Source organism: Doryrhamphus excisus, chromosome 23, assembly GCF_030265055.1.
Source record: "Doryrhamphus excisus isolate RoL2022-K1 chromosome 23, RoL_Dexc_1.0, whole genome shotgun sequence".
NCBI lineage: Eukaryota > Metazoa > Chordata > Actinopteri > Syngnathiformes > Syngnathidae > Doryrhamphus > Doryrhamphus excisus.
In genome coordinates this window covers 1,352,074-1,379,822 of record NC_080488.1, presented here as the reverse complement: position 1 = coordinate 1,379,822, position 27,749 = coordinate 1,352,074, and the positions used below count along the sequence as shown (strand labels likewise).

At 44.7% G+C, this 27,749-nt stretch overlaps 2 protein-coding genes across 2 annotated transcripts in view; one reads left to right on the top strand and one right to left on the bottom strand.

Annotated features, from left to right (window-relative positions):
• The window catches only part of jakmip1 (janus kinase and microtubule interacting protein 1), an 18,253-nt gene extending 846 nt beyond the window's left edge, over nucleotides 1-17,407 (bottom strand). The window contains exons 1-20 of the mRNA XM_058063813.1: nucleotides 17,057-17,407; nucleotides 12,637-12,949; nucleotides 12,190-12,522; nucleotides 11,847-12,008; nucleotides 11,428-11,640; nucleotides 10,265-10,420; nucleotides 10,034-10,180; nucleotides 9,703-9,873; nucleotides 9,308-9,367; nucleotides 7,243-7,371; nucleotides 6,724-6,852; nucleotides 6,558-6,641; nucleotides 4,991-5,053; nucleotides 3,844-3,942; nucleotides 3,068-3,169; nucleotides 2,944-2,997; nucleotides 2,799-2,864; nucleotides 2,651-2,719; nucleotides 1,661-1,738; nucleotides 814-1,023 (exon numbers count right to left, since the gene is read on the bottom strand). Of these exons, the coding sequence (XP_057919796.1) occupies nucleotides 814-1,023; nucleotides 1,661-1,738; nucleotides 2,651-2,719; nucleotides 2,799-2,864; nucleotides 2,944-2,997; nucleotides 3,068-3,169; nucleotides 3,844-3,942; nucleotides 4,991-5,053; nucleotides 6,558-6,641; nucleotides 6,724-6,852; nucleotides 7,243-7,371; nucleotides 9,308-9,367; nucleotides 9,703-9,873; nucleotides 10,034-10,180; nucleotides 10,265-10,420; nucleotides 11,428-11,640; nucleotides 11,847-12,008; nucleotides 12,190-12,522; nucleotides 12,637-12,792 (2,481 nt within the window). The 5' untranslated portion in view covers nucleotides 12,793-12,949; nucleotides 17,057-17,407. The remainder of the gene's footprint in view (nucleotides 1-813; nucleotides 1,024-1,660; nucleotides 1,739-2,650; nucleotides 2,720-2,798; nucleotides 2,865-2,943; nucleotides 2,998-3,067; nucleotides 3,170-3,843; nucleotides 3,943-4,990; nucleotides 5,054-6,557; nucleotides 6,642-6,723; nucleotides 6,853-7,242; nucleotides 7,372-9,307; nucleotides 9,368-9,702; nucleotides 9,874-10,033; nucleotides 10,181-10,264; nucleotides 10,421-11,427; nucleotides 11,641-11,846; nucleotides 12,009-12,189; nucleotides 12,523-12,636; nucleotides 12,950-17,056) is intronic.
• wfs1b (Wolfram syndrome 1b (wolframin)) lies at nucleotides 16,951-27,749 on the top strand. Its single transcript, XM_058063812.1, has 11 exons — nucleotides 16,951-17,437; nucleotides 19,690-19,723; nucleotides 22,149-22,487; nucleotides 22,698-22,774; nucleotides 22,846-22,990; nucleotides 23,056-23,223; nucleotides 23,374-23,454; nucleotides 24,229-24,389; nucleotides 24,470-24,706; nucleotides 24,774-24,892; nucleotides 25,477-27,749. The coding sequence occupies exons 1-11, from the start codon at nucleotides 17,426-17,428 to the stop codon at nucleotides 26,999-27,001; spliced, it is 2,898 nt and encodes a 965-aa protein (XP_057919795.1). The 5' UTR covers nucleotides 16,951-17,425; the 3' UTR covers nucleotides 27,002-27,749.

Below are 27,749 nucleotides of genomic sequence, written 5' to 3'. Positions count from 1 at the left end.
TTTGGCTTCTTATTTTGTCTTTCCCCACCCTCGGCCGTCTCTGTGTGGAGTTTGCATGTTCTCCCCGTGCATGTGTGGGTTTTCTCCGGGTACTCCGGTTTCCTCCCACATTCCAAAAACATGCTAGGTTAATTAGCGACTCCAAATTGTCCATAGGTATGAATGTGAGCGTGAATGGTTGTTTGTCTATATGTGCCCTGTGATTGGCTGACCCCGCCTCTCGCCTGAAGACAGCTGGGATAGGCTCCAGAACACCCTGCGACCCTTGTGAGGAAAAGCGGTAGAAAATGAATAAATATTCTTAACCTGTGCAGTCATGTGAGTAACAGGAGAACACCCCAAGAGGTCACATGACAATGGCGGCGCCCCCTATGTGTAAAACATGCCAGCGTACGTGTCAAAAAGGAAGGAAGAGGTGAACCAAAAGACACAGCGAGATCCTTTCTATGTCTATTTTAAATGTGTTAATTAGTCGTATTAATGTTGATTATCGTTAATTATTGTCGTTGTGATCGGAGGGTGCTTTGTTAGTGATTAATATGAGGTTGGAGGTGCTGTGGCGTTTGATGAGTAACATACAGTACAACTATTGGGGGAGTTGCAGAGGACACTGAAGGAGCGGGTGGACACTGTAGGGAGGGGGGGGGGGTCATCACAATGACGGACTCACACACCCCCAGTCATTCTGGAACACAGTTTGACCGTGTACACGTCGACAGGTAGAGTACACACGGGGATACTGCATCTTTTTCATAGCACCAGAGCTCCGGCGGTCGGATTGAGGGAGGGCCGGGGGTTTGCTTTCAGCCTTACCTGCTGGGCCTGCTGTAGGAGCTCCATACGCTCCTGTAAGATCTGACTGTCATACTGCCGGCTCTGCCTGAGAATCTGACGCCGCAGCTTGTCCACGGCGAGCCGCAGCTCCTCCCTCTGCCTGTCTGTCAGCGACTCGGCCACCGCCTGGCAGGACGGCTGCTCCTGCTGCAGAGCGCTATACAGCGTGGCCTCCAGCTCCTCGATCCTCTGCACAGCCAGCCGCATACGTACAAGTACAGCACACACAAACATACGGGCATGCGCATGCAAATGCAGAATAGAAAGCAAAAATCACACAAAAGGCGTGCACAAAAATCAATATGAAGCATACAAACACACATCACTGTGATATGAGAGATATGGAAAGACTATACTACTAGATGTTATACTGTACGTAAAGTTTTATCCTACTGCTGGAGTTGCCATACAAAAATAAACATTTGCATTACAATTTGTACTTCCTGATTTAAGGCCTGATGGGTAAATATCATTGCAATACAACTTCAGGGAAAGGCATTGATTATGAATTTAAATGTGCAGAAGCTCAAAATAACAATTTCAATCTCAGTGCAAGGTAAAAACCTGAAAGGATTTAAAAAAAAAAAACATTCTGCAAATCAAATTCTGTCATATTGCAAAAAGATGCAGTATCCCGACACATTTATTTTTAACCTTCATGGAAAGTGTTGCATTCAAATGTCTCATGCTGAAATGGAAATGGCACACCCCTGTATTCTCGCGTTTGGCATGAAGCGTTTATGTTTGTGTCGTGTCCTATCTATCTGCCATCGCTGAACCTAAATGTGCTCCTGGTGAAGAAGTCAATGCCCGTGTGGTTCTGTACCATGTAAGCCTGGTCCAAGGCCTGCTTCCTGTAGTCCAACTCCTCCTCGAGGAAGCCTTTCTGCTTGCTGAACAGCTCCTGTGATTGATTTGGGGAAAGTTTGTTAACAGGAAACCGCCAATACGATAAATGTTCAATAACGTCGCTGAGAAAATACAAACCGTATTTTTAAAAAAAAGTGAAAAAAAAAGTTTTATCAACTGTTCCTTCACCATAAACCATAAGCGTAACAGATAATACAGACTATAAACCAGGGGTCTCAAACATGCGGCCCGCGGGCCAAATGTGGCCCGCAGGACACTAGTTTGAGGCCCCTGCCTTGATATGAAAGTTAGTGTGGCCTGCGCAAGTTTGATATGGATGCTGTATGGTATCATGTACCCAGAAAAAATTATTACGTTTGATTATCCTTTGGTTATCCTCCCTATCCGTGTGGAAGTGGTAAGTTTTGGGCTTTTTAAGTTTAAAGGAAATAACTTGGAGGCTACCGTTTAGGTCGCTAGCTCTCTAGTTTGCGAGTTAGCATGTGTCTCAAGACCCTGCAGTTGCGCAATATGTTGTAAATAAAAAGAGTATAAATGTGACTATAGTCGTGTTTTGTCATGTCTACAGGGCTCTAATAATGCTTTGTTCATTTTAATCTGGAAAAATTTTTTGGGAAAACCTGATGCGGCCCAGCCTTGCCCAGACCCTAGCTCCAGTGGCCCCCAACTAAATTTAGTTTGAGACCCCTGCTATAAACAAAAGCACATACTGTACATACATGCAAGTATGCACCCAAAGAATTAAAAAACATAAAATACACATAACTGGATGTGGAAAATGAATTGTTTGAGAAAACACCAAACGTTATCATCACAAGACCTCAATAATAAAACTATTTCCATTTCCAACGTAGAACGTCATTATAAAGATCTCTGCAGGTCAGGAGGAGGCGTCATATACAAATAATTATGTAGTACTAATTCATTAATACTAGACTATAATTACCTTGTCATTTTCCAAATCAATCATCTTCTGTGTTAAGGCGGCCTCGGTGTTGTCCACCTGTTTCAACCACTGGGAGAAGAAAGGGATTTGGAAGATGATATGCCACATTTCAATATTCCATCATCATCATCATCATCATTAGGCTCACCTTTTCACACAGAGATATCACCGTGCCCGCCTGGATCACTGCAACCTGCTCCTCATTTCGGAGATTCTGCACAAGCACATCATACTAATAAGGCTGAGTCGTTCCCCAGAGGTTAACTAAGCCCCGGCAGCATCGTCATACGCACCCCGTTATCTCCGAGTATATCCAGTTTCTTCATCAGGTCGGGAATGATGACATCCTACGCACATAATAAGACATTGCAGCGACAAGCGTGGATTTTAATCGACGTTGACGTGGATGTGTTTTACCTTGACTCCCTCCTGGTGGCAGTAGACCTGCAGTGCACTGCTGCTGTTCTCCGGGAATGCAGACATGTGCAGATTGAGGGCTGGAGACCTGCGTTCTCGCTCCTACAGAGTATGAATATTCCAATTTCACACACACACACATGGCTCCTATACTTCCATGGAAATACGTTCCATCCCAGCCACTAGTGACATAACCATGAGAACACACTGAAGGATGAGGTTTACTTACGATACTCAAACATGATCTGGGGCAGCCAACATGAGGGAGGTGGAAACAGACACATTTAAAAGGGGATAAAGAAATCTGGTATATAATAAACACATGCTGAAACTGAAATTGGAACCGGAATGACAGCTGCCTCTCTGCCAGACCTGGAACATAAACAAGATGCAGGTGACGGCTGAATCGAGCATTATATAAGTACAAACCATCCTGATGTCAGATATAATCCACCAACTTTATGTAAAAATCCATGCATCAAAAAGAAAATATGAGGGTGTGACAGGTGAACTGAGAAGACATTTTATTCAAGTAAAATAATAATCAGCCTGGAACATTCCCGTATTGGAACAGTGCAGGGTGGAACGCACAGAGCTGCCATGCAAAAACAAGGAAACACGGGTGCATACTTGGAACACAACATGACTGTCAATGGGTATGGACTGGAGGAGCTAGTCGTCGGTATAGCGAGTCACTGAATGTAGGGATGGAGGCATCTGGGGTTCAGATTGTTGTCGCCTCCTGGTGACAGTTTGGCCATAGTGCAGTCTCTTACTTCCAGTTCCAGAACCCGGAATTCCAGCAGCTCGTTCTGGTCCCGGGCGTCCTGGACTTCGGCTTGCAGGCGGGACTCAACCTGCTGCAGCGCACACACCTGCAGGAGAGAGTAGGTCATTAGGCCGTGATCTGTAATGCAGCACTCAATACTGCAAACTTTATAGTAAAAAATGAAGACTTTGATACTTTGTGACATTTTCATATTTTGTGACAATATGCTAAGAAGTTATATTTTTTAAAAACTGCATCTTAGCTCTGTGATATATATGAAAAACACAATTATTAATATGTATGCAGATCAAAAGATCCACTATGGCAACACCAAAATCAGGAAAAAGCCAAAAAAGAAATAAAACAAAAATGCCTGCTCTATTCCACACGTTAGCCAGCAGGTGGCGCCAAACCACTTCTCCCCAAGCCAGTCAGATTGTACTACAGAGGTAGGGAACCTATGGCTCGGGAGCCAGGTAGGGCTCTTTTGATGACACTATCTGGCTCTCAAGCATTTCTTACCACAATAAAAATGTATTTTTGCTAACATTTTAAAGTAAACATCACAGAAATCACTGTTAAAAATAATATTCAAAATCAACAACTTTCTTATGCATTTTAATTCGTCCATCTATTTTCTACTGCAATACGGCCGACCATATCCATCTTTCCTGATGATATTTTCCAGGTCAAACACCAAAACTTGATTATTACTAGGTAATGCGGTAGTCTACCTCGGTCATTGAGATGTAAATGTAAACTTTCCTCCTTTAGTCAAATAGCTAAAGCTGCAGAACCAAGCCTTCTGGTGAAGATGGCCAAAAGAATGAAATATACTGAATACGGTTCAAAACTATGCAGCAGCAGAAGTTGCATTAATGGCAGCAAGTATTTGATTTATTATTAGACACTGCGCTGCTCACGGAAGTATGCTGGCCACACCCCCTTGGCGTGGGGTAGTGTGCCTGGTCTACGTAATTAGAGCCCATTATATCTAAAACTGTTGGTCTTACATACAAATGCACACATTTTATTGCATTCAAAATGTATATGGCTCTCACAGATACACATTTGAAAATATCTGGCCTTCATGGCTCTCTTAGCCAAAAAGGTTCCCGACCCCTGTTGTACTAGGTTGGCCAGCGCCATCATACCTTCTCATGAAGCTCCTGCGTTGTCCTGAGCAAGTGTTGCTTCTCTTCCACCCACTTTGAGTCCTGCCACAGCAACCAAGCACAACATCAGAACTGATGAAGGAGCAGACGAAGGACGACCAAGCGAAGCGGTCACAGTGAAGATGTCAGAAATCAGGCCTTTAATAATCACTAACCACACATGCAAACGTAACATACAGTCAGACAAACAAAAGGAGGAACGGAGTGGAAGCAGAAGTTTATTGATCCAATGAAAGAATGAAAGAAAGCCCACTTGTGATGAAGGGGGGGGGGAGGATGCTGATAAAGCCGTAGCCATAAAGAAGAGAAACAGAAGGCAATCGGAGGTGAAATACAGCAGAGCAGTGAATGACAACACACAGCTGGATCATGCAAACATGCAGTAAAAGATGGTGTACCGTATACTCGAATTGTATACTAAATACAATAACATTGAAATATGGTCATATGAACCTTTGTCATATGGTCACATGGTGACAAATGAAAGGATAACAAGTTCCAATCATCCATTTCTATACCGGGCGGACGGGGGTATGCTGGAGCCTATCCCAGCTGTCTTTGGGTAAGAGAAGGGGTATTATTTATATTTCAACTTTGTAATTACATGATATTTTTATTGTGATTTTCATTTAATTTCATTTCATTTTCTACCGCTTTTCCCTCACGAGGGTCGAGGGGGTGCGGGAGCCTATCCCAGCTGTCTTTGGGTGAGAGAAAGGGGTACACCCTGGACCGGCCGCCAGCCAATCGCAGAGCACACTAACAAGTTATAGAATAAAAAAAAAAACTACATGTTTTGTGATATTAGTGGGAAAAGTCACTCTTTTTTTCCTCAATTTTTGTTTTTCATTTCCAAATATTTCAACTTTGTAATTACATAATATTATTTTTATTGTGATTTTCATTTAATTTCATTTCATTTTCTACCGCTTTTCCTCACGAGGGTTGCGGGGGGTGCTGGAGCCTATCCCAGCTGTCTTTGGGTGAGAGAAAGGGGTACACCCTGGACCGGCCGCCAGCCAATCGCAGGGCACACTAAAAAAAAATGACATGTTTTGAGATATTAGTGAAAAAGTCACTGTTTGCTTTTTTTTCTCCATTTTTTCCAAATATTTCAACTTTGTAATTAAATAATCTTCTTTTTATTATGATTTTATTTGGACTTATATTACCTTCCTGTATATAAACACTACCTGAGCTAGTTTTTTTCTATTTTCAAACAAACCAATACAACATAAAAACTTGAATAACTTATGATTGACACTAAGAAGGTCTATAAGGAGCAAAACAAAAAGATACAATATCTTAGGTGCACGACAAGAAAGAATAGAAAAGAAGAGGAAGAAGAGCAGACAGACAGACAGAGCATGCAGGCACCGAGTGGTGAAGTCACACATTGACATCACAGGAAGTGACATCACAGGAATCTGAGGCAGACCTGGTCGGCGTAACGCCAGCCCAGGAGCAGAGCGGCCAGAAAGACATGCAGGAGGGCCAGCGAGAGGAGAAAGCGAGAGCCGCTTTGGCGTTCTCTCGTCTTTGTTACCTGCCCCCGCTCCACCAAAGCCTTCTCCAGGTCCAGGATCTTGGCCTGGCAGCTGCTGAGCTCGGCCTGCAGCTGCTCGCGTGTCTGATGGGTCAGGAAAGAACCGGGTCAGAAGAAGAAAGCATCAAATATATGTTGGGATTATTAAATGAGTGACAAATCTTACCCTGGCTTCCCTCTCGGCATCCAGAGAGCCTCCCGTCGTCTCCTGCAGGAGGGCGTAAGCCCGCTGGAGGGCCTGGTACTCTCTGGTTAGCTGACGGAAGCGCAGCTCCGACTCCTCGCGAGAGACACTCTGATAGACGACATTATTCTTATTCGCCGTTTTGTTCATTTGAAGTAAGGATCGGCCGATATATCGGGGCGATATTTGCATTTTTTACTTCTATCGGTATCGGCCGATAAACGCGTAGGTTCGCTGATTTATTTTTCCACCGCATGATTTACAGTCAGGCATCCGCCGGGGCAACTTTGTGTTGACATGAGACCTGTAATATTTGTTATCATGGTCATTTTTTCATGTAAATTGAGAGATCAAAAGCAGTATCGGCCACAAATATCGGCCCAAGCAAAATCGGGTGATGGAAAAAAATCAGCATCGGTCCCAAAAAAAAACATATCGGTCGATCCCTAATTTAAAATCAAATCAAATCTAATTTAAAAAGGCACAGAAATGAAGCCTTACCTCCTCCAAATCCTCCTCGGGCGTGGCGGGTGTCCGGTCAGTGAGGTCAGTGTTAAAGGAGGTCAGAGAGGAGGTTTCAGACTCGACGGATTCCTCATCAAATCCAAAATATGTCTCCACAACATGCCTCTGTGGAATTAAAAAAAAAACAAACACTCAATGACTTGTAAGACCCAATAGCTGCCCGAGTGAAAGCCTGCACTGCCCAGCAGCTTTTATTTGAGTTCTTCCGTTCTTACCATTGTGTTTATATGTCATCTCCTGGCAACCAGAGAAGTAAAGGCACACCAGAGCACACAGACAAATGAAGGCGGAGAAGTACAGAATGAGAAGGATGTACTCCGTCATGGTGCTGAAACCATCCGGCTACCCAAAAAAAATAAATACTCAGGATCTGGTCCAAGTATAATGCTTCTTATCCAACGGCAGCACCGACGCCACTGCCGCCTTGCCAACGCAACAACCACTTCCAGCTGTGGGAGTGGGACTCCTCCTCCTAGCAACATCCCCTGACGCATTAGCCCAAACACCATGCATGATCACAACAATGACTAATTACTACCTACCAATTAGGCTGTTATACGCACTCAGTCACCATTCCTTTACCTGATACACACAATACACAGATAAGGTATATATATTAAGAATACGCGCTAACGATCTGCGCCCGAGATGGATCCATCGTTAGCGCACAAATTAATCGATTTCTGCGCTCACGATGGATATAACTGCCTTGCGCTGGAGACCGATGCTTTGACACTGCGCTGACGATATAATGACAATCATTGATCTACTAATTGCATACAATGTCAGGGTTAGGGGTTAGGGTTCACAGAACGGTAACAAAGTGAACTGCTAGACAATTAATCTAAGATTAATCAAAGATCAAAGAAAATTTGCATGCATGGACTTCTTGTTGATTCTTGTAAGTAACAACGCTCGGCGCTGCCATCTGTTGGCATCTAAACAAACTACACACATCCATCCCGGGCGCGGTAATACAGTAAACCTCGGATATATCGGAAATTCGCTCACAACGGACAGATAAAAAAGAACCGATTTTTCTGTAATGCATTTCCAATAAAAATTCATTGCATATATCGGATTCTTTATAACAGATTTCGCCTATTTCGGACAAAATCTCCAGTCCCGTTCCAATGCATTTCCATGAAATTTCCCTGGCATATATCGGATGGCCGCATCGTTATGCTAATCTTGTTGATGTCACTGGCTATTGTCTTTCTCCTGGCTCCAGATTTAGGACAAATATAAAAGTGAGTGACGTCAATAATACTAGCACAGCAGTGAATGAGATCTTAACCTCACTATTGGAAATAACGTAGGCCTGACGGGCGTAACAGGGCCTAGCTTAATTAACAATTTGTTATGCTCAGAGTCCAATAAAGTTAAATTCTCGTTACCTTACGTCTCTTTTCATTGCCCAGTCCAGGTACATTGGAAACATAGTCAAGGAAGTGCCTTTTTATAACGGATAAAATCCCATTTACGCATATACCGGATATAAATCCGATATATGCGTAAAACGGACATTTTCCGGTATACGCATATAACGGATTTCGCTTATATCGGACAAAACCAGTGGGAAAAATTGAATCCGATATATCCGAGGTTTACTGTATACCATCCATCGCTAACGATGGATCCATCTCGGGCGCAGCGCTATCGATCGATCGATTGCGCAGATCCATCGTTAGCGCGTAACATATACAGTAGGTTCCCACTACTGGTTCCCCCCCCGCGTCCCTCTCACTCTGCAGCAGCTGGCGGCAGTACCAGTACCCCCCCCCCAAAAAAAATCAGCAGGGTCGTGAATGCTCAATCATGATCGTGTGGGGATCCACAGTGCGCATCATTTTGTGTGTGAAGATGACAAGCTGAATGGGCGATGTTCTCAACAGGATCTTACGAGCGTGAAGGAACATTATACGTGTGGTCTCTGCAGGCCAATTAAGCGCACGCAGACACGCACACACACGCCAGCACCCGCAGGAGCAGCGAACCGCAGACACGGCTCTTATTTAGCCGTTAGCGTCAACATACTTACTTTGGTGAGTTTCAGAGGTTTTCTTCTCGTCTTTTTGCCAAACACCCAACGATCACGTTCCTGCGGACAAATACAATGGCTTTTACAAACATGGCTGACAACTAAGCAGTCACTGTTAGCATAGCATGTTAGCATTAGAAAGTATCATTGACACTTTGCACTCCTGATCAGCTGAAAGATTGCAAGAATGTATGTTCTGCACTGTTAGAGAAGGTTCTAAGCACAATTTAAAAATGCAAAAAGAATACAAAAAATGTTTTTTTTGCTAATGTTATTTTTATTTTAGCTTTTTTAGCTATGGTTTTAAACTTTTCATCAGCCGATGAACAAAATAAAGTAAGATTGGTATAGCCTTTTTGGATCAGAATGACAGATAAATAAATAGAAATATTAACCTGAGTGAGTTCATCTATGATACCGCGTTGCTCAGCAACCTGGAGTTTGAGGAACTCTACTTCCTGTTCCTCGTGGGCGTGGCTCAAGTCTGTCAGGGAGCTGGGCCTCTTCAGCTGAGGTGGATGGCTTTGCTGCTGCAAGGGTGGACGGGAAGCGGCTGCTTTTTCTTTCTAAGGGAGGGAGAGATGGAGAAGACACATGAAGGCTGATCGTGCATTTCCTCATACGGCCGCTAGAGGTCATCAATGTGTAAAAATAACTAATGGCTTCACAGTTCAAAGCAATAAACATGATTGTGATCCTTTTCCAAAAGCAAAAACTGGTTCTCACCATTTCAGCATTCTCACGGCTCAGGTTTTTAAGTTTCTCCTCCATTCGTTGCAGGGTTTGCAGGAGGTCATCGTTCTTCTTGGAGAGGCGCTTGGTCTTCTCGAACATGGGCTTCATCTGGCTCTCAGCCTCTCGCACCCGCTTCAGCTGGACAATGAGTGGAAAGGTTTGAGCTTAAATCGGCGTCCACGGGTGCTGTGAATGCATCTGATGTGCACGCGTGGCCCTCACAAGTTCGTTCCTCTCGTCAGCCAGCAGCGCATTTCTGTCCTCCAGTTTCCTGATGACGGAGTGCAGCTCGGCGATCTTCAGCTGAAACCTCCTCGTGTCACGCTCCTCCGCTTCCTGGGAAGCAGGGGGCAGAGGGGAGGAGGAGGAAAACAAAAACTGAACACGGGGAGGAGGACATGCAGGTAAGCATGCAAGCAAGGCAGTGGAGGGTGACGGGAAGAGGGACGTGACAGGTTGGAAGGATGAGATGGACGACTGCCCAGAGTGTTGGTACAGCTGTATCATGACAGATGCTACAGCAGGGGTCTCAAATACACGGCCCGCGTGTGGTCCGTAGGACACTAGTTTGAGGCCCCTGCCTTGATATGAAAGTTCAATGTTAGTGCGGCCCGCGCAAGTTTGATATGGATGCTGTATGGTATCATGTACCCAGAAAAAATTATTACGTTTGATTAATGTTCATGTTAAAGGTTAAATAACTGTTAATAGTTATCCTCCCTATCCGTGTGGAAGTGGTAAGTTTTTGGCTGTTTAAGTTTAAAGGAAATAGCTTGAAGGCTACCGTTTAGGTCGCTAACTCTCTAGTTTGCGAGTTAGCATGTGTCTCAAGACCCTGCAGTTGCGCAATATGTTGTAAATAAAAAGAGTATAAATGTGACTATAGTCGTGTTTTGTCATGTCTACAGGGCTCTAATAATGCTTTGTTCATTTTAATATGAAAAAAATAATTTGTCTACCCACCAACTATATGTGGTTTCTTAAGTTTTTATTATTTGCCGTTTTAATTTATTATTATTATTATATTTATTTATTTATTACTGATTGATTGATTTTCTTTATTCTTGATTTGTTTATTTATTTTTCATCTTATTTTGTGTAGAAAAATAAAAAGTAAGATATTTGAGAACAGTGGAATGTTTTATCAGAGCTTTTCTTGTAGAAAATTGGAACCAAAGTGAAGTTTTTTTTTATTATTTTGTTTTTCATAAATGTGTTTTTTTTTTTTTTTTTGGAAAACCTGATGCGGCCCAGACCCTAGCTCCAGTGGCCCCCAAGTAAATTGAGTTGGAGACCCCTGTGCTACAGTCACCATCTAAACCAAATAAAGCAGCCTTAAAGACAGTGGAGCAAGTCCAAATGACGTTGGTGATGTTGACATGTACCTGGTTGTTGAGCAGGTCTGCGTTGTCCCCCAACCCGGGCACCACCTCTCTCTTTGGGCTGCCGTGGTTGTGTCTTTCGGCCTCTCGTACGTGAACCAGCTGCTCATCCAGAGCTTCTTTCTGGAGCTGAAGCCTTTGGGCGTAGCCGGCCTGCATCCCCAGCTCTCTCTCCAGGGCACACACCACGCGGTCTTTAGCCTTGAGCTCATCCATCTATGATGGAAGATGACAGAAAGCCAGGCAGGAAGGTGAGATTGATGCCAAATTATTCTGTCTTTTGCAGAAAGCGTCGGTCCGTGACCAGAGAAACAGAAATGCAGTTATTGAAGCTTTGTCAACGCAGCATCAGTGACATAAAACTTCACCCAAAAGCAGGGAAATATAAACTAGAAATGTTTTTATTTTGTGTTGTGCCTCACCAGCCGACGGATGTCTCTTTCACAGTCGCGTTTGATGCGATGCACTTCATCCTGGTGCTGCTGGTAAGCTGTCCTGAGATCAGCTGCTTTGGCTTTGTCGGCTTGGAGCGCGTTGGTCAGCGCCTCATCGGCCTGCTTCTTGGCTGCCTTCAGTTCCTGGATCTAAAAGACGGGCAGATGTTCACACAAATATACTGAGAAGCCGTCATGGTGGGCGTCTGGGAAGGCGAAAGGTGAAACAATAGCTTGGAAAAAGGCTTTTTCCTCGCTGCTTCCTGTTTTTTAGAGCATATGACTTCCACATTCCTCAACAACAAAGATCCGTGTGCAGGCCGCAACCCACCTCTTGTTGGAGCTTTAGTCTCTCGCCATCAAAAGCTCTCCTGGCCTCTTCCCGCGCCTCTCCGAGAAGAGCGTTTTTCAGCTTGTCGGCGGCGCCGTCCCTCAGGGCGTTCACCAGACCCTGGAGCCTCTGTACTTCAGCGTCTCGGATCTTTATGGCCCTGGCCAGCTCGGCTTCGTGCTGCCTTGCGAGGGCTTCACGCGCCGCCGCTATCTCGCGTAGTTTCTCCTCGTGGAGCTTGGCGCGCAGGTCGGTGATGGCCACCGCGTGTTTGTACTGCTCCAGCTCCCGAGCCTGACGCTGCTCCTGGAGGCGCTCGCGAAGCTTGCACACCTGGAAAACACATTCCGTATTATTTGGATACACCCCTTGGATGGATGGATGGATGGATGGATGGATGGATGGATGGATGGATGGAAGGATGGAAAGATGGATGGTCAGCCCAACCTTGCCGCGCTCCTGCTGCAGCTCGATCTGCACGTCCATCATTTTGCTCCTAAGATCCTCGTTGGCCGCCTGAACCGAGTCAGCCATCACGTCGGATTTCTCCAGCTTCTTTCCCTTCTTAAGGGGCGGGGCCGCAGGGGGTGTGGCGGATGACATGGCGCTTCCAACCAATTGAGGCAGACATAGAGAGGCAGGTGTGCGCTGTACCCGAGGAGAGAGAATCACTCGCTGCTGCTCTTCACTGAGAGTCCGACCTGCATCATCATCATGCGGGTTGGGTCTACATCATGGCTGGAGGACGCTGAGGAGGGGGCTACAAACACAGACAAGACACAACATTTTTATTGCTAAGTTAGATTTCAGTATCAGTATGAAGATGACTCGGTAAAAATTTCAATGTTACTAACATACTGCCATTATTTTTTTTTCTTTTAAAAACATGGACAAACACATCTCATTAGCATTAAAGCTACAGACACACAAAACAGCATAACTCTGACACATTGAAAATGCATAAAAAAACATAATTGAACTTTTGCAATTGTGCAATTAATTAGGGCGGGGCACTTCTTTAGCATTTCTAACCACATTTAAGTATTCATGTATTGTATAACATACAATACACAGATGGCAGCAACAGTTGCCACGGAAACCCTTGCTCCCTCAGAAGTCTGGTGAGGGATGACGAGAAAAAAAACTGTTTAATTGGAGATTCTCCAAGACTTAAATTAAAACACAAAGAACCACACACAGTATTTGCGGTTGCACATTTAGTAAACTAGCATCTAGTATTCTTATCCGGCCCCATCTCTGAGCCGAGGCCGAGACTGAAGCAAAGATGCAGTGATGCTGGAGGGCGAGGAAGCACTCACTCACACACACACACACACACACACGGCGAAAGGAAGCTAGCCAGACAAAGGTTAGGCCTAATATCAATAATCCAGAGACGAGGAAAAAGACGGACCGCCGAGCATGGCCACGGTCTTACATTCTCCGAGCTGCCATGGCAATGTCAGCGAGCGAGCAGAGGCAATCGGAGATCTCACGCTCCTTCGCAGAGAAGAAGAACTACAGAGTTCATTCAGTCGCAGCGCCAGCGACGGCACAAGCGTGCATTCTTTGCGTCTTCACACAGAAAAAAAATCAGGGCGCCATTCGACTGACACGTATTCACTCCGGTACCAGACGCAGCTCTGTGTGCCCTAATCCTCATTAAAAGTACTTACAGTGATCCATTAGATGGGACTTACAAGCACTGGGAACTGCTAATAAGTAATTAAAAGAGAAGGAGACGAGGGCTGCGGTGGTTGAAATGACTACCACATGGTTACGCTGGTGTGGGGGGGGCAGAGTTCCATCCCATGCGAAAGATCACGTGAGGGACGTTACTATAGAAATGAAAGTTGCATATACTTTTAGAGTAGTCAGTGTACAGCCTCGTACAGCACTAAAGATTGAAGAAGGAAACAATCACGTTGCTATGGACAAATACAACGCCTGTTACAAACATGGCTGACAACATGGCTGACACAGTCTAAAGCAAAGAGAGCAACAATGAATGAGCTTTTGCTCCATAGTACCTCTTTAAGCCTTATGCATCATCTGCAATAGTGTTAGCATAGCATGCTAAAACAAAACACAGATTTTCAGGAAGTCGTTAGAGAAGTCAATATGTCTGAGTTAGCATACTCTTGCTATTCAATGCTTTATAGTTCATATTTTATATTGGACTACCCAGCATGCCTTGTGGGTTATGTTGAGTAGTTGATTATGTGATGTGTTGTATGTTCTTCTGTTTGATGTCACCTATATATAGACGGTCCTTTCGTCTATTTTTTTTTAACCCAATATGCCCCCCCCCCCCCCCCACCTTAAATGCAAAGACGACACTAAGTTATTACAAGTCTCATTGCTGTAGTAGTATCCCTTGAGCTATCGTAAAATCATTTTGAGAGGCGGACTCAGATTTTACAGATTTGATTGACATCTTTCTGGAGCCACGTGCTGCCAAGATGTCAGCCACGGGCATAGACCGCCAACCCCGAGGTTAAAAGACAATCTGGAATGTTATGAGGAGAAGTGGAACATTTTATTGGAGCACACCAAAAAAAGCTAATGACAATATTTCATGTTTGTTTGAAAACCCACCGCTTCGGACCTCATCTGGTGAGGGGAAGCGCCAGATTGCCGTCAAAGTGAGTCAGTGACTCTACTGTTGAAAAATGTGACTAAGTTTATTTCATTGGCTCTATGCTTACTATGGTTACTATTAATTTACATTTATGATCTAATGCTAGTGGATTAGTTGTAGCTTTAAGCATTAAACAGAACATGATACAAGTTCCATACAAAGATATATGACATTTACAGAGGAACCAAACCCACTTCAGGACCGTGTCAAACATTAACTCAAAGCGGGCGACACAAAGGCTCATTTGTGTGACTCAACCAAATAGTTAGAGTGTGTATGGATAAGAAGTAAGAAACTAACTCCTGTTTACTCTGCACTTTCGCTACATGCACGACACACATGAACACACATTGTCATTGCAACCCTGTCAGCGTAGCGTAGGCCGTCAGTACAGGTCTGGCCACACTCCAGCAAACATCCATCCACTCCGGCCACAGACACATTTAGACACGGTTAAGAGACACTGTGGGTAACCCCCCTGAGAGAGTAAGACTACATCTATCTCGGTGGAGCTACAAAAAAAAAATACTCAACTGGCAGTATGATGCAGGCTAGTGACCTCAATGGCTAGTCAAGCTAAACACAAACAGCATGTCTCGGCGATCTCTTCACTGTTTTAACTGATGCGGGGTTTACTGACAACCCATAATAAATGTCTATTAACGTTATGCTTTAGTATAAGTTCCCTCAAGTCAACACGTAGCCATTAATGTCCAGTAAAAGTGAGTACGCCGCTCATGTCTTTGGCTTTGTTGTTGTTCTTGTTGTTGTATATAAACATGGAACCTACAAAAAGAAAGATTAGACTACTGTCTTTAAAAAAATCAAAATAAACAGCAAAAATGGGGGAAAAAAGAGCAAAGACCAAGGAGAATATTAATAATACACTTTTTGACCTATATCACAAAGCTGAGATATATATGCATGCATACCGACTGAGGTGTCCTGTGCGTGTATTCGAGTGGGATTACACTGATGGCCGTGCCTAATCGTGAATTAAGAATAAGAAGGGCAGATTAGGTCAGGGAGAAGAGAAGAGTGTAGTAAAACAGGTTCCTCTAGATGTTTGATAACCAAACATCTTATATGCTAGGACTACGTTAAAAAACCATAGCTTTTAAGTATGTGGAATCAAACTATGGAACGGATTGAGTAAGGAAATCAAACGACGCACAACGATGAGCCAATTCAAGAAACAATACAAGCAGTTGATGTTTGCTAAATACAAGGATGAAGAGTCTTGAACCAGTCATGATGTGCTATATATATATATATATCACTATATTGACGGTTACTATGGTACCCATTATGGCATCGGATGCTCATATCTTCGGTACGAGGTACATGATTAAAAAAAATTATTATGGAAAGCAGGAAGTGAACAAATGTAACAGTTACTGATTGTAAAAGTACCAGATGGAGGGGTAGCATTTAATAAGCTTTGCTTCTTCCTACTCCTTTTGGACATGTGGAACTGGGAACTGATTATGGGATGCACTCAATTGTAATCTGATGCATGTTCTAATGAAATTAAACCATTACCAACGTGAAGAGGACATGCTAACATATCGCTATGACAGTGTTTTGTAGGAATACATGAAATAAACGTGCAACACATGTTAGCTGTCCACCAGGTTGCATGACAGCCTAGTCGCATGCATACATGCATGCATGCATGCATTGCAGTGGGCTGCTTTTGCTAAACGAGTTGTTGGCTTGATCCGAAACATAAAAGAGGCAGTCAACTGGGAGATTAAAGTCTGCAACTGACAGCAACCACGCCCCACGGAGACACTCGCGTGGGTCTGCTGCAGCATCATGATGATCATCATGATCTAGCAGCCTCCATCCAGGTCGACTGTCCTTGCAGCCTTGCAAGGTCTCATGTGTTTAACGTGCATAGCATGCATCACTGCTGTCAACCTGGTTGTGCCATTTCCTTATAATGTGTGTGGGGAGGGGGGGGGGCATGACTGCACTGCACTACACTCCACTAGACTGCACAGGAAGTGGAAGGCAGACAGGATATTAATGATGAATTATCATCAAGCGTGATACTTCCTCTTCGGGCGGTGTGTGGCTCAACCTGCTCGAGGGCTCCATGAGCCCCGGTCCCACGAGCCCCGGTCCCCGAGCCTCCCCAGCGGCTAAAAACACAGCTACGCGCCCACAAATGCTTAAATTAGCCCACAGAAGTTGCCGAGCATCACAGCAGCGGCTACTCACCTGAATCTCGGTCCAGCGATATTCGCGCTTCACCGAGGGAGACCGGACTTGTGCGTGGGGGTGCCGTTAACTCGCCTCAATCGCAACCTTTAATCCACACCTCGAGACTTATTGCCCACTTCACGAGGGCTGCTTCATTTACATCCGAGGCGCGCCAAACCGATTTCATCCGCTAGCTTAAAAGCTACTCGGAGCGAGGCCACCCGCGATGCTAACTGCCGTGAGGTTTTCCACGTCACGTGCAGACATGAAAGGGACGTAAAAGTGTCTCCGTGGTGGAGCCGACGCTGTGCAGGATGTGAGGCGGACTGGCGAGCGGGCGTCGCCGGTAGCGTGATAGAAGCGCGACACCTGACTGCGTGTTCAAGAATGACACCGCCGGTGCGGGTAGTGACGTCATTATGCTTCATATTTGTTGTTTGTTTATCATAAAGAGGTTTCATTTACTGATAAAAGCGACAGTTATTTCATAAAAGTCATATGCTTTGAAGTGCTTTTACCCACTATAGATTACATTACAAGATACAAGATTTGTTTAAAAACGAAATTCGGTTTTGAATCGACACTTTCCACGCTTTTATTTAACAGTACTGTACTACAGTAGTAGTAGTCGTAGTAAAATGTATTTTGTTTGTAAACACAGTAAGAAACAAAATGTTTTAGGTTAATTAAAATTATTTCCGAAATTATAAATACGAAACATAGGATCCATTACACGAACTATAAAACCTTTCGGTTTTGACTGACACTTTCGACACTCATAATTAGCAGCACTTAGCAGGACTAGCATAACTTAGCAGGACTGTACTACTAGTCGTAGTAATGGTAATAATAATTTTATTTATAACCATAGTCAGCAATGAAATATTTCAGGTTAAGATTTTTCAGGTATAAAATTACATTAATGGAAATTATTTCAGAAATACTGACCATGATATATTACTGGTAATGGATTATTTCATTTGAACAGTGCATCACATAATCAGTTCACAGTTATGTGATGCATGTTCAAATCAAATAAAACCATTACCATTACCATTTAGTAGTAACACTGCTGATAATGCATTGTATTTATCAGCACAGTAACAACAATAAAACTAGTGTACTTCTCATTCCAGCATGTCAATGGTGGCTGTTTGCTAACCGCACAGTCAGACATCACTTCTGTGTGTCACACACAATCAACCACAATGGCTACGACGCATAATATGTTGTCATACCATAGTTTTCTCCACTTGAGACAAACAGAAGTAGGTGAAATAATGTAACAATATAAAAGTGCAAGCATTGAGTGTGACCCAGATTCCCGTGGATGCATTACTTCCGCACAGCTGCTTGTCTCCGCCTGCGTACAGCACATCTATGTCTGCCATTCACTAGCATATGCTGGCAAGTGCAAGAGCTTAGTTTGGGAAGAAGAGTCATTTTAATAGCACCCGGATTGCACAGTGGAGTCATCTTCACTTGTCTTATTCATATATTAGCCTGGCACAGAATCTTCAGAGTATGCAGAACATCTCCTTACTATGCACATGTACTGTCCATGTGGCCTGCGGTGGCCTAAGGTTAAAAATCACTGAAGTGGAAAGCAAAGAGATGGATGGTTTGTTTTGGTGCGGTATCGACTCAGAGAGCAAATGTGTGTCAGAAGCGGTCATGAGTAATTCTGTTGATTGCATGACCCGAGGTGTCTTTACGGTTTCCTGCAATTATATTATTATGGCGCACCGTAACTGCACCGTTCCAAATCTCACCGTGAGTTGATTCTGGGATGATTGTGTGTCACACACTGATGGCCCTCTAACATGCATTTCATCAGCGGAAAATGTCTGACTCCACTCTTTGGTAATATGTCAGTAAGCCTATTTCCAGCTCCTTGGAATGCGACTGTTTTTCCTTTCCATAAGAGCTGGCCATAATACGCTTAACATATTCATGACGTCTGGCAGATTAGAGGTATCTTAATGACATTTGGTATTCAGAGGGGACTAGGAAATCAAATGACGGAGACATTAAAGGAAAACTGCACTTTTTTTTTAAATTTTGCCCATCATCTAAAATAATTATGTGAGACATGAACACGTCTTTCCCTTTTCTGCCTTGTAAAGTAATGTACCTATTCCGGTCTTAAAACACCTGCAAAAACCTTTAGATGCATTCTGTGACCACATAGTAGGCATGGCACAACATGACAACATGTAATACTCGGGAGTATTTTGGTTATTTTACTTCCTTCCCAGGTGCATTGACTTCACATAGCAACAAATAAATACTACACGTAGCATTAGCTTTTCAGACTCAAAACTAAAAAGACAGCAGCAGTGGCGCTGACATGCTGACATGCTGTGAGCTAGTGTGTGTGGTGTGGCAAGGTGTTACTATACGCCTATTATGTAAATGGTGAGTTTTTGGAGTTTTTTTCCGAAGGCTTTGTAGGCGTGCATTCTTATCTGCCTCTTTTTATCTGTTTTTATATCTTTAGAATGTACAGAAAAAACAGAGACATGCATGTTCATGTCTCACATAAGGATTGAGTGATGGGCAGAATTCCCAAACATCTTTTAAGCTGCACACTGCTAAACTAAAGTCATGCTAGTGACCTATTTCTTTCTTTTCCATGTTGCCCAGTCCAGAGTGCTGATGGCGATGTTACCCTTTCAGCCAAAGGTGATTATTGTGGGTATGACTCACCACAGTTAGTCACTAAAGGTTTGAGTAGTATGTTCCACGTCCATTCCCCCTCAAAAAAGCTAAACAAAGCTGCATAAAAAAACCTCATGTGTAACAGTCGAATACGAGACAGACGGCAACGTTTGTATCAAATCTTGCATGCTCCTGCTTTTGTTTAGTCAGCGGCAGCGTGGTTAATGTGGGAAACGTTACAATAAATAATGTATCATGGGCTGCCATAGCGATACAAGTATCCACAATGCAGTCCATTTTCACACGGCCCCTGGTTGCTATGGTTACTGACCATACCTCTTCTCCTTGAGTCTATCTTCCTGTAGTAGTGAGTCATTACCTCCCTAAAAATGAGGAAAACCCAGGGAACCGGTTAAACTGAGAAAGGGAGAATGAAATGAGGGTAGGATTGAATTATATGCTGTTATTAAACAGTACGGGATTCATTCAGACACAATTACCTGAATTGCCTGTTTTCCTAAATGTCCACAAAGGCACTAAAAGCCAGACGAGGAAAATACTTAACAATAATCAATATAAGAAACATCCATAGCTTTACCATCTTTCAGACAAGGGCACGGCACGTGTGTAAACTAATCTAAAAGATAGATTGCCTTGTGTAAATTGGACGTGTGTGATGCCCAAAACAGTATAAGGGCTCTGCTTTATCCTCTCAACTGGATTGTGCTAATCTACTAATCAAGAACCATTTACATAACTGCCTCAGCCCAGCTGCAGTGCAGCCATGGCTGTCCTAATTCATGTTTTATGCCTGCCATTTCAACTCAATCTCAGATTGGGACGTTAATCCCAGAATTTCCCTCGGGTCTTTTTTTGTTTTCATGTGCCTGAAGGGTTTTGCATGGTCATGGTAACAGTTTATTTCCAACAAAATAGGAATAATGTTACACTGACACAATGCAAAATGGCTTTAATCCTATCCTTGCTCTATGTCTCAGCAATTACCTAATTACGAGGGGTGTCGCGATACACTCAGCTCACAAGACGATGCATTCATCTGGGGTTCACAACAAGGAGAAAAATGATATTTTAGTGTTAAATTTAAGACATTTACAATGATAAAATAAGGGAGTGGACAATCAGAATTTAACTGAGTCACAAAACAACACATTTTTCCACAAATTGAAACAAAAACTAAAATATAAGTTAAATTGATGATGGCAGTTATTGCTACTGCTCATCCATGTTGATGTGTAAATAGATTGCAGAACAGTAGATTAGCTTTAGGGTCAGACATAAGAAATAACTACAGTTCCCATGATGCTTAGAGCACCGAACCTAAAACAGGGAATAAGTCTCGTCCAAAATACAGTAGACGCTAGTATCACGTTTTGATACGAAAAAGAAAGATCCAAAATAATATAACATTGCAATTTAAATTAAATTAAATTTAAATAATAGTCCTCACTTTCCCCTCACAGTTTTGCATAATCTAGGGTTTGTGCTATTGAATGAAAACAATGCTGCCATCTCCTGGCAAAACACTGCTACACAAGGCGATTTACAACAATCACAAGAGACGTTCAGAGAAGACCTTTTAAAAAGGAAAAAAAGACGAGAAATAATTTAGTTATTCGAACATATGTATCAAAATAAACTCGGCAAAATAACGCTTTTACTCTTTTACGATCGATTGCTCTTGCCTAAGTAGCCAACAGTAAACTTCCGGATTATGTAGCCAATCAAAACTCCTAAAGGAAACGTCGTGTTTTCACTTCTGTCCAATCGTAAGATAGAGTTTTTAAAGGGGGCGGGAATCAGCTATTGACTTGCGTGTCGTTTGTTTGGACTCTTTGACAGAACCAGACGGCTGTGGTTATCGCTTTGTGGTTAGGCGGACAAAATGGTTTAGGACACTTCTCGAAGGGAGTTCTTTACAAAGAAACTGAATTGTCAAGGCGTTTTTGTCTCTTGAATAAAAAGGTGAGATGCATTTACCGGAGTTGCGGCACTAGCATTAGCATCCCATCTCAAATGCTACATTGAGATGTGTAAATGCTTCAATATTTCTATTCATTTTACATCAAATACTCCTCAAGAGACCCTGGATGAGATTTTATGTGGTCCACACCACCTGTTACTTTCAATGACGGTCATTTGGAGCTTTGTCTTTTGACCGACAGAGGGGGATTCCCACAAGGACACAGCAGGTTTGAAGGATGTCACCTTCTCGATTTAGCATTCCCGTCTATAACAGATGGCATACTGTATGGATGGAACAGACTAAACACATGTTGTAATAGGTCCTTGAACGCAATCTTTTACAGCCAAATGTACTCTGGAAATGTTATACGATTATGAAAAATGTTTTATTCGCTACCATCTTGTAAAAGTATAATTCTAAATGCTTTACTGATGAATTTTTTCCACTATCTTGTGCTTGTTACAGATATGGAACCATCCTCACCACACATGCCAAATCCAAACCTCTCTCCTCCCACTGTGAGAACAGCCTCCCTGTCTCCAAGACGGTGTTCCAACACATCATCCCCAGATAAGACGACCCCGAAACTCACCATGCCAACGCCTCCGTCCGCGTCGTTATCATCATCGTCCTTCTTGAACACCTCTCAGGCAGCACGAAGTCTCTATTCCCGCTCTTCCTCACTCCCCACGCCGACTGATTCCACACTCCGCTCGCCTATCAGAAGTCCCTCCCAGCTGGGAAGAGCTCAGCTCAATGCAGCCTCCTCTGTCCATGCTGGAGCTCCTACCTCGCCTGAAGGAGGTGACGGTCCATTTCTACTTAACCCTGGTTCCTAAAAAAAGAGGAGAAAAAGATGTTCTGATATAATGCAGCAATAATGCGGCACAATATTGAACAATAACTACCATAACAGTCAGAAAATCAATTTTTGACGCATCTTCGATGCTGCTGAGATGCCTGACTTTGGGCTACACGTGGAAGTCAACATAAAGATGTTGTGTGTCCTTCCAGAGGACCCAGAGGAGGAGATCAGTCTTGAGGATGTGGCGGAGAGAGCCAAGTCTGGTGACGCTAAAGCGCAGAGCAAGGTCAGTGTCGGGCATATGGCGGACCTGCTGTTCCAGAGAGTGACGGCTAACGTGTCCTTGGTTCCGTCCAGATGGGCCGCGTCTTCCTGGCTCTGGCACAAGAAAAAGACGAGGAGCTGAACAACTGCACCGCCGTCACCTGGCTGGTCCAGGCTGCTAAGCAGGGCCGCAAGGACGCCGTGAAGATGCTGCAGCAGTGCTTAGCCTCCAGGAAAGGTGCACCACAAGATGTTATCTTCTTTGTCTGTGACACTTCTCAATGCGCTGACGTTTTCTCCAAGGCATCACGCTAGAGAACTACGAGGAGGTGAAGAAGCTGTGCATGGAAACACGCTTCGAAAGGGGAGTCCGGAAAGCAGCTCTGCTTATGTACTGGAAGTTGAACCCGGAGAGGAAGAAGTCGGTGGCTGTTTCGGAGATGCTTGAAAACGTAGGACACGTCCACACAGGTGAGGCTAGGATGGGATGCGCTGCCACTATTTGGGATCCAATCCATTGCTTTCCGATAGTGGATTGAAAACTATACTGGTCTGAAAAAGGGAATTGTGTAGAACGTCAAATATAAGACGTCGTTTGTTGTGCTATTTTCCTCATTCCAGACAAACTCGTCTCCCCAGGGCCCCTGAACAGCTCTGCTAAGAAACAGAGGAGAGTTCTGGAGACCATGGTGACCAGCGAATGTAAGTTTTTATTATTGTTTATTTTTATGTATTTTTACAAATGTATTATCGTTTGAAAATTCATTCATTTTCTAATGCTTGTCCTCACGGGGGGTGCTGGAGCCTATCCCAGCTGTCTTCGGGTGAGAGGCGGGTTCAGCCAATCACAGGGCACATATAGACAAACAACCATTCACACTCACATTCATACCTATGGATAATTTGGAGTCGCTAATTAACCTAGCATGTTTTTGGAATGTGGGAGGAAACCGGAGTACCCGGAGAAAACCCACTCATGCACGGGGAGAACATGCAAACTCCACACAGAGACGGCCGAGGTTGGGGAAAGACAAAATAAGAAGCCAAAAAGTTACCACTTCCACACAAAATAGGAGGAGACCTCATTCATTCATTCATTCATTTTCTACCGCTTTTTCCTCACGAGGGTCACGGGGAGTGCTGGAGCCTATCCCAGCTGTCTTCAGGCGGGGTACACCCTGGACTGGTGGCCAGCCAATCACAGGGCACATATAGACAAACAACCATTCACACTCACATTCATACCTATGGACAATTTGGAGTCTCCTAGCATTAACCTAGCATGTTTTTGGAATGTGGGAGGAAACCGCATACACGGGGAGAACATGCAAACTCAGAGATGGCATAGGTGGGATTGAACTCGGGTCTCCTAGCTGTGAGTTCTGCACGCTAACCACTCGACCACCGTGCAGTCCTTGTTTGAAAATAGTATTTTGATTCGGTATTTTGATTTGAGATGCCCCCGTGTCTTTGCAGCCACCTCCCACGTCGGGATGGATGACTTTGTGGAGATGACAAAGAAGTACGCTCAGGGAATGGCGCCGCCTCCCACCATGGCGGCGGTGTCAGCCAGTGACGACGACGATGACGACGATGTCGTCGTCAAGAATCCAGACGAGCTGCCCTTACACCAAAAGGTAGTAACGTTCCAGTTTTTCTAGGAAGTAAAGCCTTCCCTTCCCAAGATGACTTCCCATCTTCTCCATGGTGGAAACAGCTGTTGAAGTTCCCCCTGCACGCCCTCCTGGAAATCAAGGAGCACCTCATCGACTGGGCGTCACGCGCGGGCATGCAGTGGCTCAGCGCCCTCATCCCCACGCACCACGTCAACGCGCTCATCTTCTTCTTCATCATCTCCAACCTCACCATCGAGTTCTTCGTCTTCCTCATCCCTCTACTGGTTTTCTACCTCTCCTTCTTCTCCATGGTCATCTGCACACTGCGGGTGTTTCAGGTCAGCAGCTTTCGTCTTGGCGAAGAGCGATTCCACAACAGATTTGTTAGCATGTCTTTTTTGATAGAATTCCAAAGCTTGGGAGAACTTCCGGGCTCTCACCGACCTGCTGGCTCACTTTGAACCTGGTCTGGATCTGGAGCAGGCCGAGACCAACTTTGGGTGGACGCACTTGGAGCCCTACCTGTAAGGACTTCCCGTTTTGCTATTCATATGTCCTAAAGAGTCACAGTGTGTGGAATCCATTGTTGAGTCATCACAATGTGAGGCAATGCTGGCTTCAACCAGCCAGAGGCGCTATTGAGCGACATTCACCAGCCTGCAACATGATGCTTTAGTGGGAATTGTACTATTGTACTATTGTACAGTACTATTGTACAGTACGGTATTGTATTACCTATGGCCCCTGTCATTTTGGGTTTTATTGAATTAGATTGTTATATTTCATACTTCCTGTTTATATACATTATATTTATTTTTACAATAAGAAGGATCCCCAAAAGAAATTATAAAACATTAACATAAGAACATTACAAAATTTAAATTCTCAAATGTGAAAAAAATAATATTTGCAGTTTTTGTTTTTATCATATTAGGAAAAAAGTAACCCTCCAAAAATTAACTTTTCAGATATTTAAAAATCATTACCAACAGTACTAATTATTATTGATAATGACTAATATATAAAAGTATTCTATGGGTCGATGTTGTGTTTTGTTGAGCCAACCAGTATTTGTACCGTAGTTGTACTTACACGTATTTCTCCCCAGGTACTTCTTGCTCTCCGTGGTCTTTGTGGTGTTCTCCTTCCCCGTGGCGGACAAGTCGTGGATCCCGTGCTCCGAACTGGCCGCGGTGGCGCTCTTCTTCACGGTCACCGCCTTCCTCAGCCTCCACGCCTCGGCCAATCTGTTCGCTCGCAAGGCTCTGCTCACCGAGGTGCTTTCGGGGGCGTGTTCCCTCGCTCACCTGCTTCCCGACTCCCTCTGGCCGCTCAGGATCTTCGGGAGGACGTTCGTCTCCGTTCCTCTCGGCGACTTGGTGGCGTTGAACATCGGGGTGCCCTGCGTCCTCTACGGCCACCTGGTCTTCCTCCTGTTCCGCATGGCCCAGCTGAGAGGCTTCAAGGGGACTTACCTGTGTCTGGTGCCTTACCTGGTCTGCTTCACCTGGTGCGAGCTCTGCTTGGTGTTCCTCAATAACGCCACCGCCATCGGCCTCATACGCACCTGTGCGGGCTACTTCCTCTTCCTGTTTGCCCTTCCTGTTCTCTCGCTGGGCTTGGCGGCAATGCTCTCGGTGCAGCTCCTGCAGTGGTTCCTGGCTCTGGAGATCACCAAGATGGCGGTGACGCTGACCGTCTGCTTGGTGCCGGTCGTTTTGAGGCTTTGGACCCGCTTCAGCTTGAACCCCATCGTGGTGTTGCGCTCGCTGTCCCGGAGCAGCATCGTGAAACTCATCCTGGTGTGGCTCAGCGCCGTGGTTCTCTTCTGCTGGATGTACGTGTACAGGTCGGAGGGCATGAAGGTCTACAACTCCACCCTCACCTGGCCCGAGTACAGCAACCTGTGCGGGCCCACAGCATGGAAGGAGGCCAACATGGCGCAAACTCAGATTATCTGCTCGCACCTGGAGGGTCACCGCGTCACCTGGACGGGACGCTTCAAATACGTGCGCGTGACCGATATCGAGAACGGGGCGCAGGCCGTCATCAACCTGCTGCCTGTGCTGGTGGGCAACTGGATGCGTTGTCTGTACGGGCAGCCGTATCCCACGTGCGACGGGACCAACGCCTCGGCGGGGCCTCGGCCTTTCCTGGCTCCGCCTCTGCAAGACCCCCTCTGCAAACTCAAGCGACTGGCCAAGCACGAGTGCCACGTCAAGCGCTTCGATCGCTACAAGTTCGAAGTCACGCTGGGCATGCCGCAGGAGAGGAAGACCAGGAACGGGACCGTGGTGGAGGACGAGGACGCCACCAAGGACATCGTCCTGCACGCCAGCAACGAGTTCAAGTCGGTGCTTTTGCACTTGAACACGGGCAGCCTGGTGGAATTCAGCACCATCCTGGAAGGCCGCCTGGGATCCAAGTGGCCCGTTTTCGAGCTCAAAGCCATCCACTGCTTGTCCTGCGGCCACGCCCGCCTGTCCAGCCGGCGTCAGTACAAGATCGAACACGACTGGAGGCGCACCGCCCAGAGCGCCCTGCAGTTTGGCTTTGACTTCTTCTTTAACCCCTTCCTCACCGCACAGCTACGACAGCACTCTGACGCCGACATCGTCACAGAGGAGGGGTAGAGGATGTAAACTCTGACCTATGACCTATGACTCTATGCTTTCAGCTTTGGAGCCAAAAAGGATTCATAGTATACGGTCGTCCCTCGTTTATCGAAGATAACTGGTCCAAGACCTGACCACGATAAGCACATTTCCGTGAAGTAGGATTCAATATTAATATATGGATTATTTTCCTAGTCATGCGAGAGAAAACCTGTTATCATTAAAGCCCTCTAGACACGAAATAACACCCCTATAGTCACCTTTACGCAGTACAGTAGATATAATCGGAAAGAATGAAGGAGCGATGTTTGAAACCGCGATGTAGCGAGGGACGACTGTATAGGAATTCCATTTTCCCGTCACCATTTCAACACTAAGGGGAAGACACACCATCAAAACCTCAGTTATGGCCAGTTTTCTTCACAATAAACATAAGTTGCACTTCCATACTTCTACAGCTGAAAAGGAAAGATGATGTTACACGCTTTAGTCAGTCATGTTGTGTTCAAGTTCTCGACGCTAGCGGTTATCAAGTGCCTTAAGACTCATTTCACACACTAAATTATTACATTTTACGGAATCCATTTCATTTCAAAATTCACCATGCCGATTATTTATTCTGCCTTCCGCTCCTACTTGTGTGCTTACAAGCCTGCTGTGCAGGAATCAAACCTACTGCTTGATTTCATGCCCTGAGTGATGTTTCAACTGGCATCGTCTGTGTTTTCTATTGTGATACATAAAATGGGATTTTAAAAACATTTGA

Coding starts and splice junctions, on each gene's coding strand:
- wfs1b (XM_058063812.1), top strand. Junction 22,488..22,697: donor TCCTACCTCGCCTGAAGGAG/GTGACGGTCCAT, acceptor GTGTCCTTCCAG/AGGACCCAGAGGAGGAGATC. Junction 22,775..22,845: donor ACGCTAAAGCGCAGAGCAAG/GTCAGTGTCGGG, acceptor GGTTCCGTCCAG/ATGGGCCGCGTCTTCCTGGC.